A 16935-nucleotide genomic window follows, 5' to 3' on the forward strand; every position below is an offset into this window, starting at 1 on the left:
GTGGGATTTAGGCTGTGCTAGGTTGTGTAGGTGGCTCTGCCTGCAGACACAGCACACCTACGTACTGTGGAAACAAACTGACACAACAGTTATTCTCATTAGTCCATAACAGTACGGCACTTTTGTGCACCAGCTTTGAAAGCCTCACTAGCTTCCAGCCCTGCTAGGCCAGTTAAGGGGGGAGGTGGGTCTTTGGACATTTTTTTTTATTTTTAGTGCCAGCTTGATGAAAATTGGCAGTCTTGAACAGTTTTTTATGCTGATTTCAAATATGTAATTGGTTTTAACATAGCAGAATTTGTTGAAGAAATACAGTGATTTGAAATGAATTTATTGAGGCATTTCTTACGGGGGTTTAGAGCTATTTCGCTTTATCAAGCTCAAAGATGAATTATATGGACATAATGCCAAAGGTCCACTCTGCCAGGCTATGCTATTTTTATTCATTTCAAAAGCTTTTGCAAAGTATGAAAAAAGTGAACATTTTATACCAACAATTTCTATAAAATTATTTCATCATTACTCAATTTTGCTTATAGGTGAACAGCGTCAGAGTGATAAAAATAGCATAGCCTGCTAGATCAATTCAATACGAATACAATGATACCAGTCATGTCATCCTAGCTCAAGAGCAACATAACAAAACCCCCCGTAAGGCGGAGCACGGTCTCGCAAAAAAAGAAAGTGAGAAAAATGCATTTGAAGTTTCCGATCATGGTAACTTTTGTTACAGCACAGCTACAATAACAAAAATGGCATCACTGTGTAGCTCAGTTCTTTATGAAGAAAAGCACACTAAGTATGTGCCTGTACCACAAAAATAAACCTAAAACATTCAGCATAAAGCCAAGCATAATCTCTGAAAACGGTTGAGAAAAAGTAGATTTTCTACTAATAAACTTCAGAAACCAGATTTACTATTTCCCAGTTTATTCCAGTGCCTCTGAAAACTAAATACAAGTCCACGCATCACATACTGCAGTCTCTTCTGCTACCTGTAATGCTAAAGCACAGCAGCCAATGAAAAAGTTACATTATTCCGTTATGCTTTTCAAAACTAAAGCAAAGATGTAGGTGAATTGCAATTTCTAATCAACGCTAGGGCTGTACAAATAGCATCACCTGCTAGAGCAATTCAATACGAATGCAAGGATACCAGTCTTATCATCATAGCTCAACTGCAAGATAAAAAAACACCCCGTAACGGGGAGAGGCATCCCTCAAAACTAAAAACTGCATGGCCGTAGCTGGATATTGCAATTTTGTGATCAACACTAGGGTTGTACAAATAGCATCTCCTGCTAGAGCAATTCAATACGAATGCAATGATACCAGTGTTATCATCATAGCTCGACTGCAAGATAAAAAAGACCCCGTAAGGAGGAGAGGGATATCTCAAAACAAAAAAACTGCATGGCCGTAGCTGGATGTTGCAATTTTGTTATCAATACGAGGGTTGTACAAATAGCATCACCTGCTAGAGCAATTCAACACGAATGCAATGATACCAGTCTTATCATCATAACTTAACTGCAAGATAAAAAAACACCCCGTAAGGGGGAGAGGGATCCCTGAAAACTAAAAACTGCAGGGCTGTAGCTAGATATTGCAATTTTGTGATCAACACTAGGGTTGTACAAATAGCATCACCTGCTAGAGCAATTCAATACGAATGCAATGATACCAGTATTATCATCATAACTCAACTGCAAGATAAAAAAAAACGCCCCGTAAGGGGGAGAGGGATATCTCAAAACAAAAAAAACTGCATGGCCGTAGCTGGATATTGCTATTTTGTGATCAATACAAGGGTTGTACAAATAGAGCAATTCAATAAAAATGCAATGATACCAGTCTTATCATCATAACTCAACTGCAAGATAAAAAAAACACCGCATAAGGGGGAGAGGGATCCCTCAAAACTAAAAACTGCAGGGCCGTAGTTGGATATTGCAATTTTGTGATCAACCCTAAGGTTGTACAAATAGCATCACCTGCTAGAGCAATTCAATACGAATGCAATGATTATCACGCATTTATCACGTCCAAGTCCACGATGACAAATTCCGTGCCACCTTCCAAGCTTTCGCTCACTGGTTCTGTCCAAAAGTTTGAACTTGCGCCCTATCGCCGACTGCGACGCCAAACGCTTCTTCACATCCGCCGCATGTTTAGCACGCTCGGCAGATTCACCAGCTGTGTAATACACGGTGTCGATGCGGTCCTGATTGGCACTCGAGGAGCCGGATGACGGTTCGCCGATGCCTGAAGCACTGCAACTTGCCACGGCCGGAGATTCCGAAAATCTTCTGTCTCAGACGCAACAGGCGATGTCGCCCCCCCGTTCCACGCGCGTTTCCGCCGCTTCCCGTACTCTTCACGCGTAGTTTTTTCGATGCGAACATTTCCCAGTATTGTAGCACGAAAAAGAACACGTTGCACCAAATTGCAGCAGCAGAGAGAAAAAGACACGATGAGATAAACTACCGTGGAGGCGAACGCGAGGAAAGAAAAACAAAAATACAAACGCAAAAGGCGCCGGGTTCGCCGCGGCGCCCAATCAGAGACGCGATACGAGGGGCTCGTCTCCCGCGCGCGCGGTCCGGCCAATCAGGGGCTCGTAAGTGACCTTTCGAAAAACGGCGAGAGCGAGGGCCCTCGCCATGCTACGCCATTTTGAGATATCGCAAAATACGCACAAAGAAACGACCTTCAAAACGCGTCCAAGATGGCTGCCGCCAGTCGTCTCCTTCGCGCATGGCGCGCGCGCGAAGTTCAAACATTTCTTTCCCGATTTTCGACAATTTGGGGTCGCCGTCATGTTTACAAAGTTGATTTTTGGACCCTTTACGATCGAATTCAGCGGTGAAACTTTTAGAGTAGGTTCTTGAAGTTACAAAGGCTTCAAAAATGTATTTTTCTCAAAACACGTTTTTTCGCGATTTTTGGCCATTCTAAGACCCGCGTCCCCCCTTAATTGCCTCAGGCACTCCCAACACTCTGCGTCCTTAAAAAGAAAGGGAAAATGCGTTAGCGCAACCAGGTCGCCAAGTGCAATGAATGAAAACATGCAAAAGGAAGAGCAGGGGAGGAACCCCGAGTGTTGTCCACTTCCGATCAAGCCTCAGTCGGTTGAAGGCAAAACAAGCAAGGCTGTAGGTTTCTGCATGTGGTATTTCGTCGCAAGAAAGGCGCCAGCCCAACACTTCCAGTGCAATGCAGCAAACCGACCTAAAAGATACCAAACCCTTTCTTTTTGCAAAAAGAATGCGCAGAAATGAGGTAAGAGAAACACTTTACAATAAAAAAAACATCCGGAGTTTTGGGACATTGCTGAGGACTAAACCGAGGGTGTTTGTTCCACAACCCATGATTCTACCTTTGGGTTACTGGAGCAGAACAAACAAGCCTTTTTGCCAGTTCAATAAAAGAATATAAGGAGTGTTCCAAGCAACACAGTAGATGGTTCTGGGTACTTTTAGGAAATGCCAGGCTTTTACCCACAGGAAAACAGAATTTCACTTCCTGCGCACGTCAGAGGCCTCCCTAGTGCCACCACACCCAAACCAGCCACTGCCTGCTCCCGTGTCTCCTTCTTACCTTGACGTAGTTTGCCAGGGCCAGGGCGGTCTCCCCTGCGTCGGGGGTCTCGAGGAAGAGCAGCTTTCGGCGCTGCAGCTGGTCCAGCACGCCCTGCTCGTACCAGGCGGCCACCACGGCCTCCAGGTACATGTACGAGGTGAAGAAGCACACCAGGCCGTCCGGCACACACCCGGCCAGCTCCACCAGCAGGGCCCCGTAGTTGCGGATCACCGACACCTCCTCCCGGGTCTCGTAGCGCGAGCTCAGGACCGTCTGGTCGCTGCCCTTGCTCACAATCTGCCAAGAAGACGGGGGCGGCAGCACCACTGTTGTGTGCACTCTAGTGCTGGCGCCCACATCCAGCCATGCCCAGCTGTCTTACCTAAGTTAGAAGAAAAGTGGGTGCTTCCATCTCGTTCTTTTTTATTCCACGCAGACTATCTTATTTGATAGGAACAGGGCATCACACAATCGTCACTCGAAAAGAATGTTCGTCTTTGATCACCAAAGTTCTAGACCTGATTCGATGGTTCTCGAAGCATCAACTCTGAAAGATAAATGCTCGCGAGGAAGTACTGCAGTATTCGATTTGCTCACACTCGCTGGCGCACATCACTTTGTTGACTGCTCCTTCACCGCTTGTGTATTCCTTGAGTTCGTAGCAGAGTTCACTCCAATAAACTTATTTTCCTTGAAGAACACCTGCGTCCTCCTTGGCTACGTGACTCTATCAAGAAATCACACATCACTGCCTCTCCCGCCGAATGTACTTGCCCACACATTGGGATCTCACCAAAGCCGAACAGTGTGTGCGGCACCTGCTAAAGATGAACCCACTACCGTGTCACTCCATACTGCACCATATTCGTTTCGACTTTATATATTTGTTGCCTAACTGTCCTGCATCTGTCCCACATGTATTCTGAGAGTACGTGTATCGCTGACTGTACCCCTGTGTTTCGTAAAGTGTGCAGTAAGCTCACCTTGAGTGCATGTAGCATTTCTATGATTGGGCTTTACTTCTTCTCTGTCAGATCACAACCTCACCACAGGTGCCACATCATTGCGTACTATTCACTCTCAAGTGGCTTTGCCCTACAAGCTGGATACCACTGCCCGCCTGCACTTATTGCTAATCAAACCAATACACGTGCACGCCAAAACTACATAAAACATTTCGTAGTTCGTTGTAATTCTCCTGTATGTCAGATTTGGACTGCCGTGTAGGAAGTTGATCACTCACCCCAAACTTCGTACACACCAACATGTGCTAGAAGACATATGGTCCAACTCTTGTCAAGAAATTAACACGATCATTAGGCAAACTGAGCATTAGGAAAGGAGACCACAATTGGACATTAAAAAATCTTCCCAAGCATCCAGTCCACCATCAATCCTTCCTTCCTAGAGCCCGACAAGAGTGCACCCGAATCGTGACAATTGCAACCCACCCACCCCTACAAATCTGTGCGAGTCGACCCCACATCAGGGGCACAATGGGCATAAAATGGTAACATCCTTCCAACGGCTGCGAGAGGGAAGCCCTCAACATGCTTAACCATGAAGATGAAATACAAGTTTGGTTCACTAAAAACTCCTATTTGTCCTGGTAAAAATGGTGCCAATTTTATTGCAAACTTCGAACCAAGATTCATCATACTACAGTTGAACCTTGATATAACGAACCTCGATTTAACGAAATTCGCGATATAACGAATTTTTTCAAGTTTTCTAACAAAATTTTGCTAAATGCATGTATTTTTGTCTCGATTTTACGAAGTAATTTTGTGCGGCGCTTTCGATTTAACGAAGTCACGGCAAGAAAGGAAGAACGAAATTCCGGTCGAGGCACGTTTTATTTTGCCTCTCAGGCCCTACATTGAAAAAATTCAGTACTCAAATTGACTCTTGAAGGCTAAAATGAAAGAAAAGCGGTGAAATCTACGGTTAAAGGGGCACTGACACAAAAATTTTGCATCTTGTTTTTTTTGTTGCGATAAGTAGCTAGTGACCTACTTATAACCTGTAGAAACCTCATTTGCTTCAGCGTGCGACGGTTGTTTAATTAGAGGCATTTTCAATGAGGCCAGTCGCAGTTTCGGTTTCAGCGAGTGCCGCGAAACGATGGATTTTGTGGATTTTGTGTGAACAAAGCTGACCACGTGACCGTGGGAGGGATATCACAGTTACAGAGCAGAGCCGCCGTAGCACTGTCGAATCCGCATCGACGGCAGTTTCTGCGAATGCCCCCCCGTACTGATCTCGTGAGGCGCCTAATTAAAAAGCGACCGTGGATGTGACGCAGGCGCTGTGAGTGCAAATGCTACCGCGGCTAACGAACGACGCGCGACGCTCGAGACGGTGGGTGGCAAGACGCGCGCTGGGAGCAGCCGGCCGGTCTGCCTACAGGTCCACCTACAGATGTGTTCGGCTTAGAACTGCGGCGGATATTCGAGTGCCGCTCTCGTAAGCGGTGCAGATGACAATTTTTAATGCAGCCCGCCATGGCATCATTAACTCCTTTCTCACGGAAGCCACCATGGTCGGGACTTCGGGACAATTTCGTGCAGCGGTAACAAGCTATCACTCGAGCTACCTGTGCCGGCGTGGGCCACTTCGCGGCCGTGGCCGCCGCCTGCACAGCGACCGTGCGGCTTGCTCAGTGGCCTTTTCGTGCCTCCGGCGCGTTTCCGCATCCAATGGTAATAAACAGTAATAGAAACAGAGTGCCTGGAATCGCTGTAGAACTTTGGTCGCGGCCAGCTGCCCGATGAGCTGACGAAATCACGGCGCCTCCGTCGCCAACGATCGGGTCGTTCGTTCTCGAGAGCAGAAGCTCCGCCCTCCGGCCCTCCGATTGGAGCAGCGAGCCGGCAGTGCGGAAGCGGCAAACACAAACTCGTGACGTGTTTGGATGTTGTTTATTTACACTTGCACGTGGTCCTCTGCTGGCCGCTCGGTTGCGTTTCGCACACTTCAAAATTGATTTTAAATATGTTCTAGGGTGTATTCACCGCTGATATTTTGTAGATGATGTATATGTGTTCCCACCAATCTATCTCCGAAGTTATCTCGCCTTCAAAATTTTGTGTCAGTGCCCCTTTAACAACAATTAAAAGCGAAGAACGAAGCTGCACAAACCGCTAGCGGTCATAGACGGTTTAATAGTGCACCCACTATTTTGACGTCTCCATCGTTGCCTACGCCAGCGCCCTCTATGCTTAGGCTACCGAAGCCTACTTCAAGCTTTTTTTTTTCTACGCGTCATTGCTCACGGTGCTGCTGCGCTAGGTTGTGCTCGCTGATAACCAAATTAATATTTTGTTCGTGCATCGTTAGGTGAGTCTTGTAAGCAGCATGAGCACTCCAAGAGAAAGAAAAGTGTTCCGAACAAGAGCCTGAGGAAGCTCGGTGAAACTGACAGCCACCGAAGTGTGATGGATGCCATCGATGTTCTGCGGAGGCACGCAGGTGCACACGAATGTTTAAGACCTTGTTAGCGCTGTCAGCATACGAGCGTCACGTAAAGCCCGCCCTGGTCAAGAAACGCCAAGCACTGCTTACGGACTTCTTCACTACGGCTTGAACATCGAGTGCTGGTGGCAATAAATTGCTCTCTTTGAACGTGGTCATCTTCGTTTCACCAGCGTTCATTAGACAGCTGCGGTGCAGAGAAACCAGTTTCGTAAGGGCTCAGTGGGCATAAAAGTAATTGCTTAATCGAAATTGGCCGGAGGATTTTTAATGTAAGCTTTCCGCTTTCCGGATCACGTAAGCGCTGCTCCACACAGTGAAGCGGTCCGCGTGTACTCCGCTCAACTCGCAATCATGGTTTTATCTCGAGTGTTGTGGTTGAATCACGCGCCCATACTGCGGAGCCCTTCTACATGAAAAAAGTCTTTCGAAAGTTTCATAGCAGCCTTCCGCTGTTGGCCCGCCGCGCCTAAGCCTACCACTGAATGGACGAAAAGAGGCGTAACTTCGAACGAGCACCTCGGCGGGGTGAAGTTCACGGGACATGGACGCGGGTTCAATTGACTAACAGCGGCATTTAGTAGTGACCGAAATGAAAAAAGAAAAAGTGGAAACCTAGTCTGCTATCATATTTAATGAGGCGTTGCGGAAAAAGCACCGGTTTTACGATGACACATGAACTACCGTCGGCTATCCGAATTCCATTGCCCAAGTGTTGAAACTCTTAATTCACACAATTTTTGCGGCCAGTTTTAGTACAAATTTCGCTTTAATTGGAGAGGTAACTACATAGCAGTTGTTGCCTGGCGAGGGCCAAAGTGTTAAAACCCCAATAACTGGTTAAATGAACTGTAAAATCGAAACCTCGATTTTACGAAATTCTCGATTTAACGAAATTTGCGGCCCCAAGTACGACTTCGTTATATCGAGGTTTAACTGTATTAATAAAGTAAAGGTATGAACCAGTGACGTGCCACTCTTTCAGCCACTTTCTGGCGATTTCTCTGCAGTGTCACCGAATCTCGCGCATGCAATTGGTGGCCACCAACTGAAATTACCACCAAGAAACATGGCTGGGTGGTCGTAGTGGCGGTGCCTCCAGTCCCATTTGATCGCATCACTCGAATGCCAACAAGCAGCTAACACCCTCACAACTGCGTTCCTAGTGCAGGCTCATATCATGTGACTCCTGCCCTTATTATGTCACTACAGCACAAAATTACAAACCTTCCAAATATTAAACAGTGAAGCTGCTAAGCAATTCACAATTTTTTGTGTCTGCAAGGCCCGTGCACGTGAGCGCGGGTCTCGCGGCGACTGCCCGGCACTTAAAAAGACCAAGAAAATGCCTAGCACTCGTGTGTGCATGCCTCGCGACGACTGCCCAGTGTCCCCTGCGCACGCTTGCCACGACAAGCAATACCCAGTTAGGGAAAATGGCCAAGATTGCGGCGACCTTCCGGCAGTTAAAAAAACCAAGAGAATGCCGAGCGCTTGTGTGTGCATGCCTCCACGGCACACTTTTGTCAAGCCAAGCACACCCAGTTGGGGAGATCGGCCAAGACTGGCCAGGGAAAAAAAAAAACCTCCAGTGTTCGCTGTAATCGTGGCAACATTTGCTTGAAGCAAGAAAGACTCTAGCGTTTGTCGTAACCGTGCCAACACTTGCTCAAAACGAGAAAGCATGTCATAGCGTGCGCCCGCTAATGTGATGTCCAATGATTATCTTCTAAAAAAAATTAAGGAACTTAACACTTGTAGCAACACTGATGGCAAGCGGCAGCAAAGAGAAAGCAAATCGGCTTAATTAATGGTGAGTGCAACAAGAGAATCAGTTTTTTTATGCATCGCTCGGAACTAATTTTACAGCTCATTAAACCTTGGTGGCACCAGTGGCGAGAAACCATTTCGAATGCCCTTTTCAAGCACTGAAGTTTAATGAGCTGTAAAATTTAGTTCCAAGCGATGCATCAAAAAACCCACTGTCTTATTGCACTCACCAGGGTTCATAGTGTTGGAAAATGGAAAGATTACAGTTTTATGACCAACATGGTTTTGTCTATTGTTCCTCCAAAAATGGTTAATTACCTGTAATTATCTCGGGAACTAATCTGCCAACTAAAAAAATACTGCCATATTTGAAATCAGTGGGGGAAAAGCAGCAAGACTGACAAATTTCACAGAGTTTACTTAAAAATTAAAAGAAATAGTGTTAAGAGCCATGTCCCCACTTAAACCTTCGTGATGGTCGCGAAGGTTGCATACAGCTTTGCCAAATTTAAGTCTTGCACATTAGTGTGCGCTTCTTTCATTTTTGTAGCATTTTGCCCTTTAAGAAAGCCTCTTTCGTGGCTGGAACAGAGCTGAATGAGCTACTGGAGGCCTGTTCTTTTGTGCTGAAGTACCTAACTTGTACTTTGTTAGGGAACACCAATGCGCTGAAGAAGGCTGAAGGCCGTCCCCTCTCACCAGCGGGCAGATGCTGGGCCGTGCCAGCGTGATGCTGAGAGAAGCAGACACCACGGGCCGAAAGTCCAAGATCTTGGGGTACATCTCCACGGGGGACAGCGTCTGCAACACATGGACACCACGGGCAGTGTTGTTAAAAGGGACTTCTCCGTACACTGTCGAGGCAGCATTGAGGAGACTGTTATGTGCACTCACGAATGCGATTGCTCGTACATGCACACTTCACCACACACCCCTTCATCCCTAATCGCAAATGTGACAAAATAAGAGCAAGAAATTGTGGAACATGGCTAGGTAGCAGTACCTCGACATGACAGCAGAGTGCTTGCAAGCATTAAGCACATCTCCCTTCACCGCCTTACGTGGTCAGCATTCAACCAAGAGATAAGAAATATCGTTCCCCACACTGTCTGCGAAATTACTACATCGATGAGTGGTTCTGCGTGGCGTATCACGTCAGCAGACTGTGTCACTAGAGTCTGCTTAGCCATCCTGAAAGACAGGGCTACAGGAACTACTACATCTGACCCAACAAACAAAGGTGCAACAAGTGCTGAAAAAACTCCAAGAAGAGGTGACTGCAATAAAAGCCAGGGCATGTCAGCCATACACACACACACAGGGCCACAAAAGCCACACTAATGCACAAAGATACTAGCCAAGAGACCATCCCAGTGACGGTGACATACCCAAACACCCATCTTTCACAAGAAATGGACGGCAGATGTGCCATGACTAGCTTCGATGTCAGAGACACCTTGACAAAGCAGAGGGGCCCTTCCACAGTTTCTTAGCAAGTATACCAGGGAGAAAACTGCACCTGTGTATCCATGTCATCATGGGGGGTTACACGATGGATACAGCTTCTGGCTTGGGCTTGGCATGACATTTGGATTCTTAAGCGTTTCCTAAGATTTGTATTCTTCGCTATGCACTGATATGTCATGGCCTCCTTTATAAAGCAGCGACAACCTTTCTGAAAGACTCTAAGTAAAACGAAATATGCAGTACTTTCAATTTCCTCAGCTTAAAAACAGTGTTTTATTTCCTACCAACGCAATAAAACTCTTCTTGGCATTTTTGTGGCACTGTGTTTGAATTAGAGCACTGCACGGGCCTGATTTTAAGGCCCTAGCCCGGCCCGAGCCCGCTTTGTGAAGCCCGAGCCCGACCCGGGCCCGTAACACCTAGCCCGGACCCAGCCCGGGCCCGGGCATTCGTAAGTGAGCCTGGCCCGGGACCGGCCCGGGCCCGTCGTCTCAAGCCCAGGCCCGGCCCGGGCCTGGTCATTTATTTTTGAGCCTAGGGAGGGCCCGCGCCTGTGTGACCAGGCCCGGTCTTTGACGCTGAAGAAAATTTGTTTATTATATTTGGTTCAGTGTCTCGTAGCGGGTAATCAGACGGAGAATCTAGTCTGTACAATCACGTCATGAAGGGAAATGCAAAAAATAAGGGTTTAGAAGTGCACGTAGTTTAGCTTACAACGGCTGCAGTTCACGTCACATCGACGTCATAATAGCTCATATTCTTGCATGAGAGACAACATCACCTTTAGTTGTCTCGGCCACAAGTTGGTATTGCTAAAATTTTTTGATCCACATTTGAATCCACGAGTATGTACGTGCGTTGAAATATTTCACCTCGAGGGGTTGTTAAGCGGTGGTTTCTTTATCACACGAGTTCAATTCACTGCCGCGGCAGCCGCATTTCGATTGGCACGACATCTAAAACACGTGTACATAGACATAGGCGCACAGCTCCAGGTTTTCTGAATTAATTCCTTCCCCGCTAGGGCATTCCTTGTTACCGCATCTTTGTTATGTTGTACACCAAAATATAAAATCTTGATGCAGTTCATAAAATGTCATTAAAATTACAGCATAGTGACTATCAGACCTAGCAAAACACGTTTTTAAAACAATGCGTAAAAGTAACATCAAGAAGCGCGCAAAAATAAACTAAGAATATTCATTCTAATGGTCATTTATACACTTCACATCGGAACTGTTAACGGCCGGGCTTATGAGTTCAAGCCCGAGCCCGGCCCGGGCCCATGGCGTTGAGCCCGAGCCCGGCCCTGGCCCGGGCCCGCCGATAATCGACTTCGGGCGGCCCGGCCCGGGCTTTCGGGCTGGCCCGGGCCCGTGCATTGCTCTACGAGAGACACCATCACCTTTAGTTGTCTCAGCCACAAGTTGGTATTGCTAAAATTTTTTGATCCACATTTGAATCCACGAGTATGTACGTGCGTTGAAATATTTCACCTCCAGGGGTTGTGAAGCGGTGGTTTCTTTATCATGCGAGTTCGATTCCCCGCCGCGGCAGCCGCATTTCGATTGGCGTGACATCTAAAACACGTGTACATAGACATAGGTGCACAGCTCCAGGTTTACTGAATTAATTCCTTCCTCGCTAGGGCATTCCTTTTTACCGCATCTTTGTTATGTTGTACACCAAAATATAAAATCTTGATGCAGTACATAAAATGTAATTAAAATTACAGCATAGTGACTATCAGACCTAGCAAAACACGTTTCTAAAACAATGCGTACAAGTAACATCAAGAAGCGCGCAAAAATAAACTAAGAATATTCATTCTAATTGTCTTTTATACACTTCATGTCGGAACTATTAACGGCCGGGCCTATGAGTTCAAGCCTGAGCCCGGCCCTGGCCCGCGACATTGAGCCCGGGCCCGGCCCGGGCCTGCCGATAATCGACTTCGGGCGGCGCGGCCCGGCCCGCAGGCCGGGCCGGGCTTGGGCTTTCGGGCCGGCCCAGGCCCGTGCAGTGCTCTAGTTTGAATTTACCACCACTAAATTGTTTTACTCCAAGATAATAACGAGAGTAATACCAATATATACTAGGGGGAAATGTGGCGCTGCAATCGCAGGCCGTTGTGGGCGCCGCCATTGCAGCTAGCGAGTTTCCTCACCTACCTGGCTTGCCTAGCCACAAGGCTTGCTTTTTGCCTTGAAGTCAAAAGCAACAAAAAGGGGTAACATCTCTTTCTTGTTCATCTTGCACGAAGCTTCTAAATCCTCCCTGACAAGTACTGTTTCTGGGGCTTCAATTTTATAACATAAAATGAAGGAAGCACACACTAACGCGTAAGACTTGAAGGAGTGAAGCTGTGCACAACCTTTTTGACCATCACGAAAGTTTTAAGTCCACGATTGCAGCCCATCTGCTTGTTCTTTGCTGCAGCATTGACCTTTACCCCATCATTTTGCTATAAGTGTGAGCAAAGTCTTTCATTTTTTTGCGAGTGATAATCATTGGACATCACATTGGGAGGGGCTTACGCTATGACGTGCCCTTCTCGTTCCGAGCAAAGTGTTGCCATGGTTACGGCGAACGCTAGATTTTGTCTGTTTTTGGCCAGTCTTGTCCAATCTCCCTAAATGGGCATGCTTGGCCTGCAAACAAGCGCGGGGGTGCTGTGCGGTGGTTGCTGCAGGGCACGCACACACGAACTGGCATTTTTTTGTTTTTCTAACTGCCGGGCTAGGCAGCTGGTGTCTAGCGTTTGTCCCGTCCGTATTCTTCTCTAAGGTCTCGTCCTTTTTGCGCTACAAAACATTTCCCTAAGTGAGTACGCTCGGCTTGACAAGAATGCATCGGGGACGCTGGGCGGTCGTTGCGAGGCACGCACACACGAGCGCTAGGCATTTTCTTGGTTTTTTTTTTTTTTTCAATTGCCGGGCAGTTGCCACAATCTTGGCCAATCTTCCTACATGGGTATGCTTGGCTTGTCAAACCTGCACCGGGGACGCTAAGTGGTCGTCGCGAGGCACACACACACGAGCGCTGGCATTCTCTTGCTTTTGTTAACTGCTGGGTGGCCGGCACAAGGCTCGCTCGGCAATTTCTTGGCATTTCAGCTGCGGTCACAAAAAGTTACGATTTGCTAAACAGCCTCACTGTTAATAAAATAAATTTGATTGTACTTCTATAGTAGTATCATTGCTTTAATGCGGCCAGAGGAAACCTTTTCGCCTTTTCATGAGCCATGCCAAGGACAAGTGGAACGTGCCTGCCCAGTACATGACGGAACGCTCGCTGAAGCGCAGCTCGCCTAGACAGCGGCGCCACATCTCCCTCTAGTATATATTAGTACGAAATTCTATGCCATCAGGGAGGTACATGACTACCCGAACTGTCTTGATGTGAGCCACAGAAATGCCAGCACCACATTCCTATCTAGTGTGTATGTTGCAGGCCCCACTCCCAGGAACTGGGCTTGAGAGCGCTCACCCCCGAAGTGATGATGACGGACTGGAAGCGGTTGAAGACGGGCTTGATGGACAGCGAGGCGTCCATGCAGGACAGGTTGATCACCGGGTTGGGGATGCCCGGGCTGCGCTCGTCAAAGGGCTCCACGATGATGGTGAAGCCTGCGTCGCGGTGGGCGGCACGGCAACCTTTGACAACAGCCTCCTCCTCCTCTTCAGCCAATCAGCGGCTGCACTTTAAAGGAGCCATGAAGACCAAATACAAGTTTGTGTTATTCGAAAGATTTTGTGTTTTATAGTGCCCCCAGCACTTGTCCGAATGCAAACGATGCTTTGTTCACCGAAAAATTAATCAATTTGTTAAAATTTTGATTTTCCCGCTAGATCGTCTGTTTTCGTGGTCTGCTATGACATCACAGGAACTGACCGCTATGCAGCCTAGGGTCCCTTGATTCACGCATCCGCCATATAGGGTGGAGACAAGTATACGCTGGGGCCGCCATTTTGGGTCACTCGCTTGCCGCAGAAGCAAGTCATTGTATCAAAACCACGTTAAAATTATCGGCGCAACGCGGTTAACTGGCGAAGTTTGAATTACCTTATCTATTTCGCGTTGCTGGGTCTCGTGGGAAACGAAAAGTACAATGCATTGAGCACGTTGACCCAATCGCAGCAACACGGGACCGGTCAAAGGGTGTCTCCACACTGTAACGGCGGTGCTGGCACCGAGGTACTCGCACATGTGTTTACGTTACTGAACCTAGATGGCGACACCATACCGTGGCAAGCTGTTTTCTGCCTTGGGTTTGTTTTTGACCGTCTTTAAACCTGGCTTCTTTTTGTCCTGGGAGAAAATTGTTTCATGAAACATAGTGCTCGCTCGACAAATATGGTCACGTAAGACACCGTTGCTTGCTTCAATCGGCCAGTGTCGTCTAAGAAAACCCCGAAGCCCCGCAGTTCTGTGCAGCCAAACAAGCATAGTGTGCGCAGTACCACCAGCAGTACGCATCGGTACTTCTATGTTTACATGTGCTTTCGTAACACACTGTTTGTCCCACCATTCTTACGGCTTTAAAAAAGAATGTGCCCTAAATTTAAGCACAAATAGCTCGTTCGGCAAGCTTATAAGCTCTGCCTAATTTGCGTTTGCTTTTGCCGCCCTCCGCCAATCACAGAGCTGTCTGGTATGACATCATAGGCTCTGTTGCGGGAAATGAGCTAGTGGGTCGCATGGCCATTCCCTTTTTTCCTAATTATGTAGCTTATTTGAGCGAAAAGTACGTTAAAAGTCGTGTCAGTATGACTCTAACGATGGCAATCTTTTGAATGAACCAAACTTCTTGTTTTCTCTTCATGGCTCCTTTAAAAAACACAACCACTCACAGAAGGAGCTCAACTCTGGTTTGCGCCACTAAAGCTCACTGTGGAGTTCAATAAGCAAACAGAACACGGTAATGCTGATGGAAACTTGCACCTCATGTCATATGTTTGAGATGCCATCTTGTAATGACCCACCTGTACTAGCACTCTCGCAATCTCTTGGCTGCTTGAAAGGGCAGCCATCGCGATATGTTCCCCCCAGTGCGCCCCCAGTGCTCTCACCCTTGGTGTATGTGGAGACGAGGCTGGCGAAGTGGCAGAGTCGCACCAGGGGGCTGAAGTTGGTGGGGTCGGGCACCTCCAGGGTGCGCAGCAGGGAGCGCAGGCGCTCGGCCGCAAAGCGCAGGGGCTTCCGCTCCAGGCACACCTAGTGGAGGGGGTCGGGGGGTGCGGGTGCAAGGTCAAGACACACCCCACCACACGTAGGGTGCGTTCATTCGGCAGATAACCTGGGGGGAGAAGCCTGACAAGGCGTCAAACTAGGCCAGAGCAACAAGCACTGGAACGGAGCAGTTGGCCCCACCGAAGATTGAAACACCACAATGAAGGCGTAAAGAAGTTCACGCAATTTTGTAAGTGAGAAGAAGCACAGTGAGGTAATGGGAACAAATAGGACGAAGCCATCAGGGGGGGGGGGGAGTTACAATTCAACATACAAACAATGGCAGCTTAAAGGAGCCATGAAGAGAAAACAAAAGTTTGTTTTATTCGAAAGATTAGGTGTTTCATAGTACCCCAAGCGCTTTCCCGGAAGCAAATGATGCTTTATTCACTGAGAAATAAGGCAATTTAAGCCAAAATTTTAAATCTCCCGCTAAAATTGCACATTCCGTGACGTGAACAATGGAGTCATACGAGCCGGTCCATGAAACAGATACTTAGTATGTCGACTCCATATAGCACCCACACGCGGGAGTCGACCGAGACGGCGGCCATTTTAAAAATGCTAGTAAAACCTAGTGCACCCGCAGCCCTAGTCATGGAATCGCCTGATCCGGAGAACAAAACTCTCGCCGAGGAGCTCGGGCTTGCATTTAACAACCTCACACCACAAAAACGCTCAATGCTTCTAAGTGCACGAGCGGCAAGAGTTGTGGGATACGCGGTGGACGGGAAAGCGACCATTCCGCGATAGCCACAACAGACGAACGCCCAGCCGTCGGCACCGCTGCCTCGTCAGCCCCGTCGCGACGGACGAATATAGACTGGTACGTATGTGCCGTATTTTGATTACGGTTAGTAATAGTTCAATTTCAGTAGCAGTATCACTTATGCCAGTTGGCCGGTGTCGTGTATGGAAAGCCGTTCGCGCGAGCTCTCTGCTTCGACCAGAAAGATACGAGCGTCAATGCGCGGTGTTTACGGCATTGTTTTCCCCAAGGTCAGAGCGATTTGACGAAGTCGGCGACGAGCGCCAGCATGTCCCAGGAGTGAGCTAACGTAAGGGTCCCTGCCGTAACTGAACAAACTGAAGTTTTCAGTGGTTGTAAACTGGAAACGAGCTCGTAACGACAGCAGCAAGCCAACACCATTCAAAACTTACGCGACGACAGGCACTATCTCGTCGCTTCTTGCTGTTCCTTACTCCCCTCGTTTCTATTTTTACCTATGCTGGTTGGCGATATGACGGCCAACCTCCTGTGAAGGGATTACGATACGAAGCAAGGTCGCGGCTGTGCGTGCTTGAACGGTTCGTTGGCCCCGAAGAGCCTCGAACCCGAAAACTCGTCTGCGCGACGGCGAGATGTCGAGCTCGGCCGGCGCTAGTTTCGTCAGTTTCGTACGCATTGGC

The 16935-nt window shown here is 47.8% G+C and overlaps 1 protein-coding gene across 1 annotated transcript in view; it reads right to left on the reverse strand.

The window, feature by feature from the left end:
* Xpd (general transcription and DNA repair factor IIH helicase subunit Xpd) overlaps window positions 1-16935 on the reverse strand; it is a 71740-nt gene that overhangs the window by 21794 nt on the left and 33011 nt on the right. Inside the window, exons 14-17 of the mRNA XM_077707101.1 lie at window positions 15366-15510; window positions 13783-13922; window positions 9526-9627; window positions 3601-3879 (exon numbers count right to left, since the gene is read on the reverse strand). Of these exons, the coding sequence (XP_077563227.1) occupies window positions 3601-3879; window positions 9526-9627; window positions 13783-13922; window positions 15366-15510 (666 nt within the window). The remainder of the gene's footprint in view (window positions 1-3600; window positions 3880-9525; window positions 9628-13782; window positions 13923-15365; window positions 15511-16935) is intronic.

The sequence above is a fragment of the Haemaphysalis longicornis genome, unplaced genomic scaffold, assembly GCF_048455015.1.
Source record: "Haemaphysalis longicornis isolate Haplotype H1 unplaced genomic scaffold, Haemaphysalis longicornis Haplotype H1 scaffold_4, whole genome shotgun sequence".
In the NCBI taxonomy this organism is placed as follows: Eukaryota; Metazoa; Arthropoda; class Arachnida; order Ixodida; family Ixodidae; genus Haemaphysalis; species Haemaphysalis longicornis.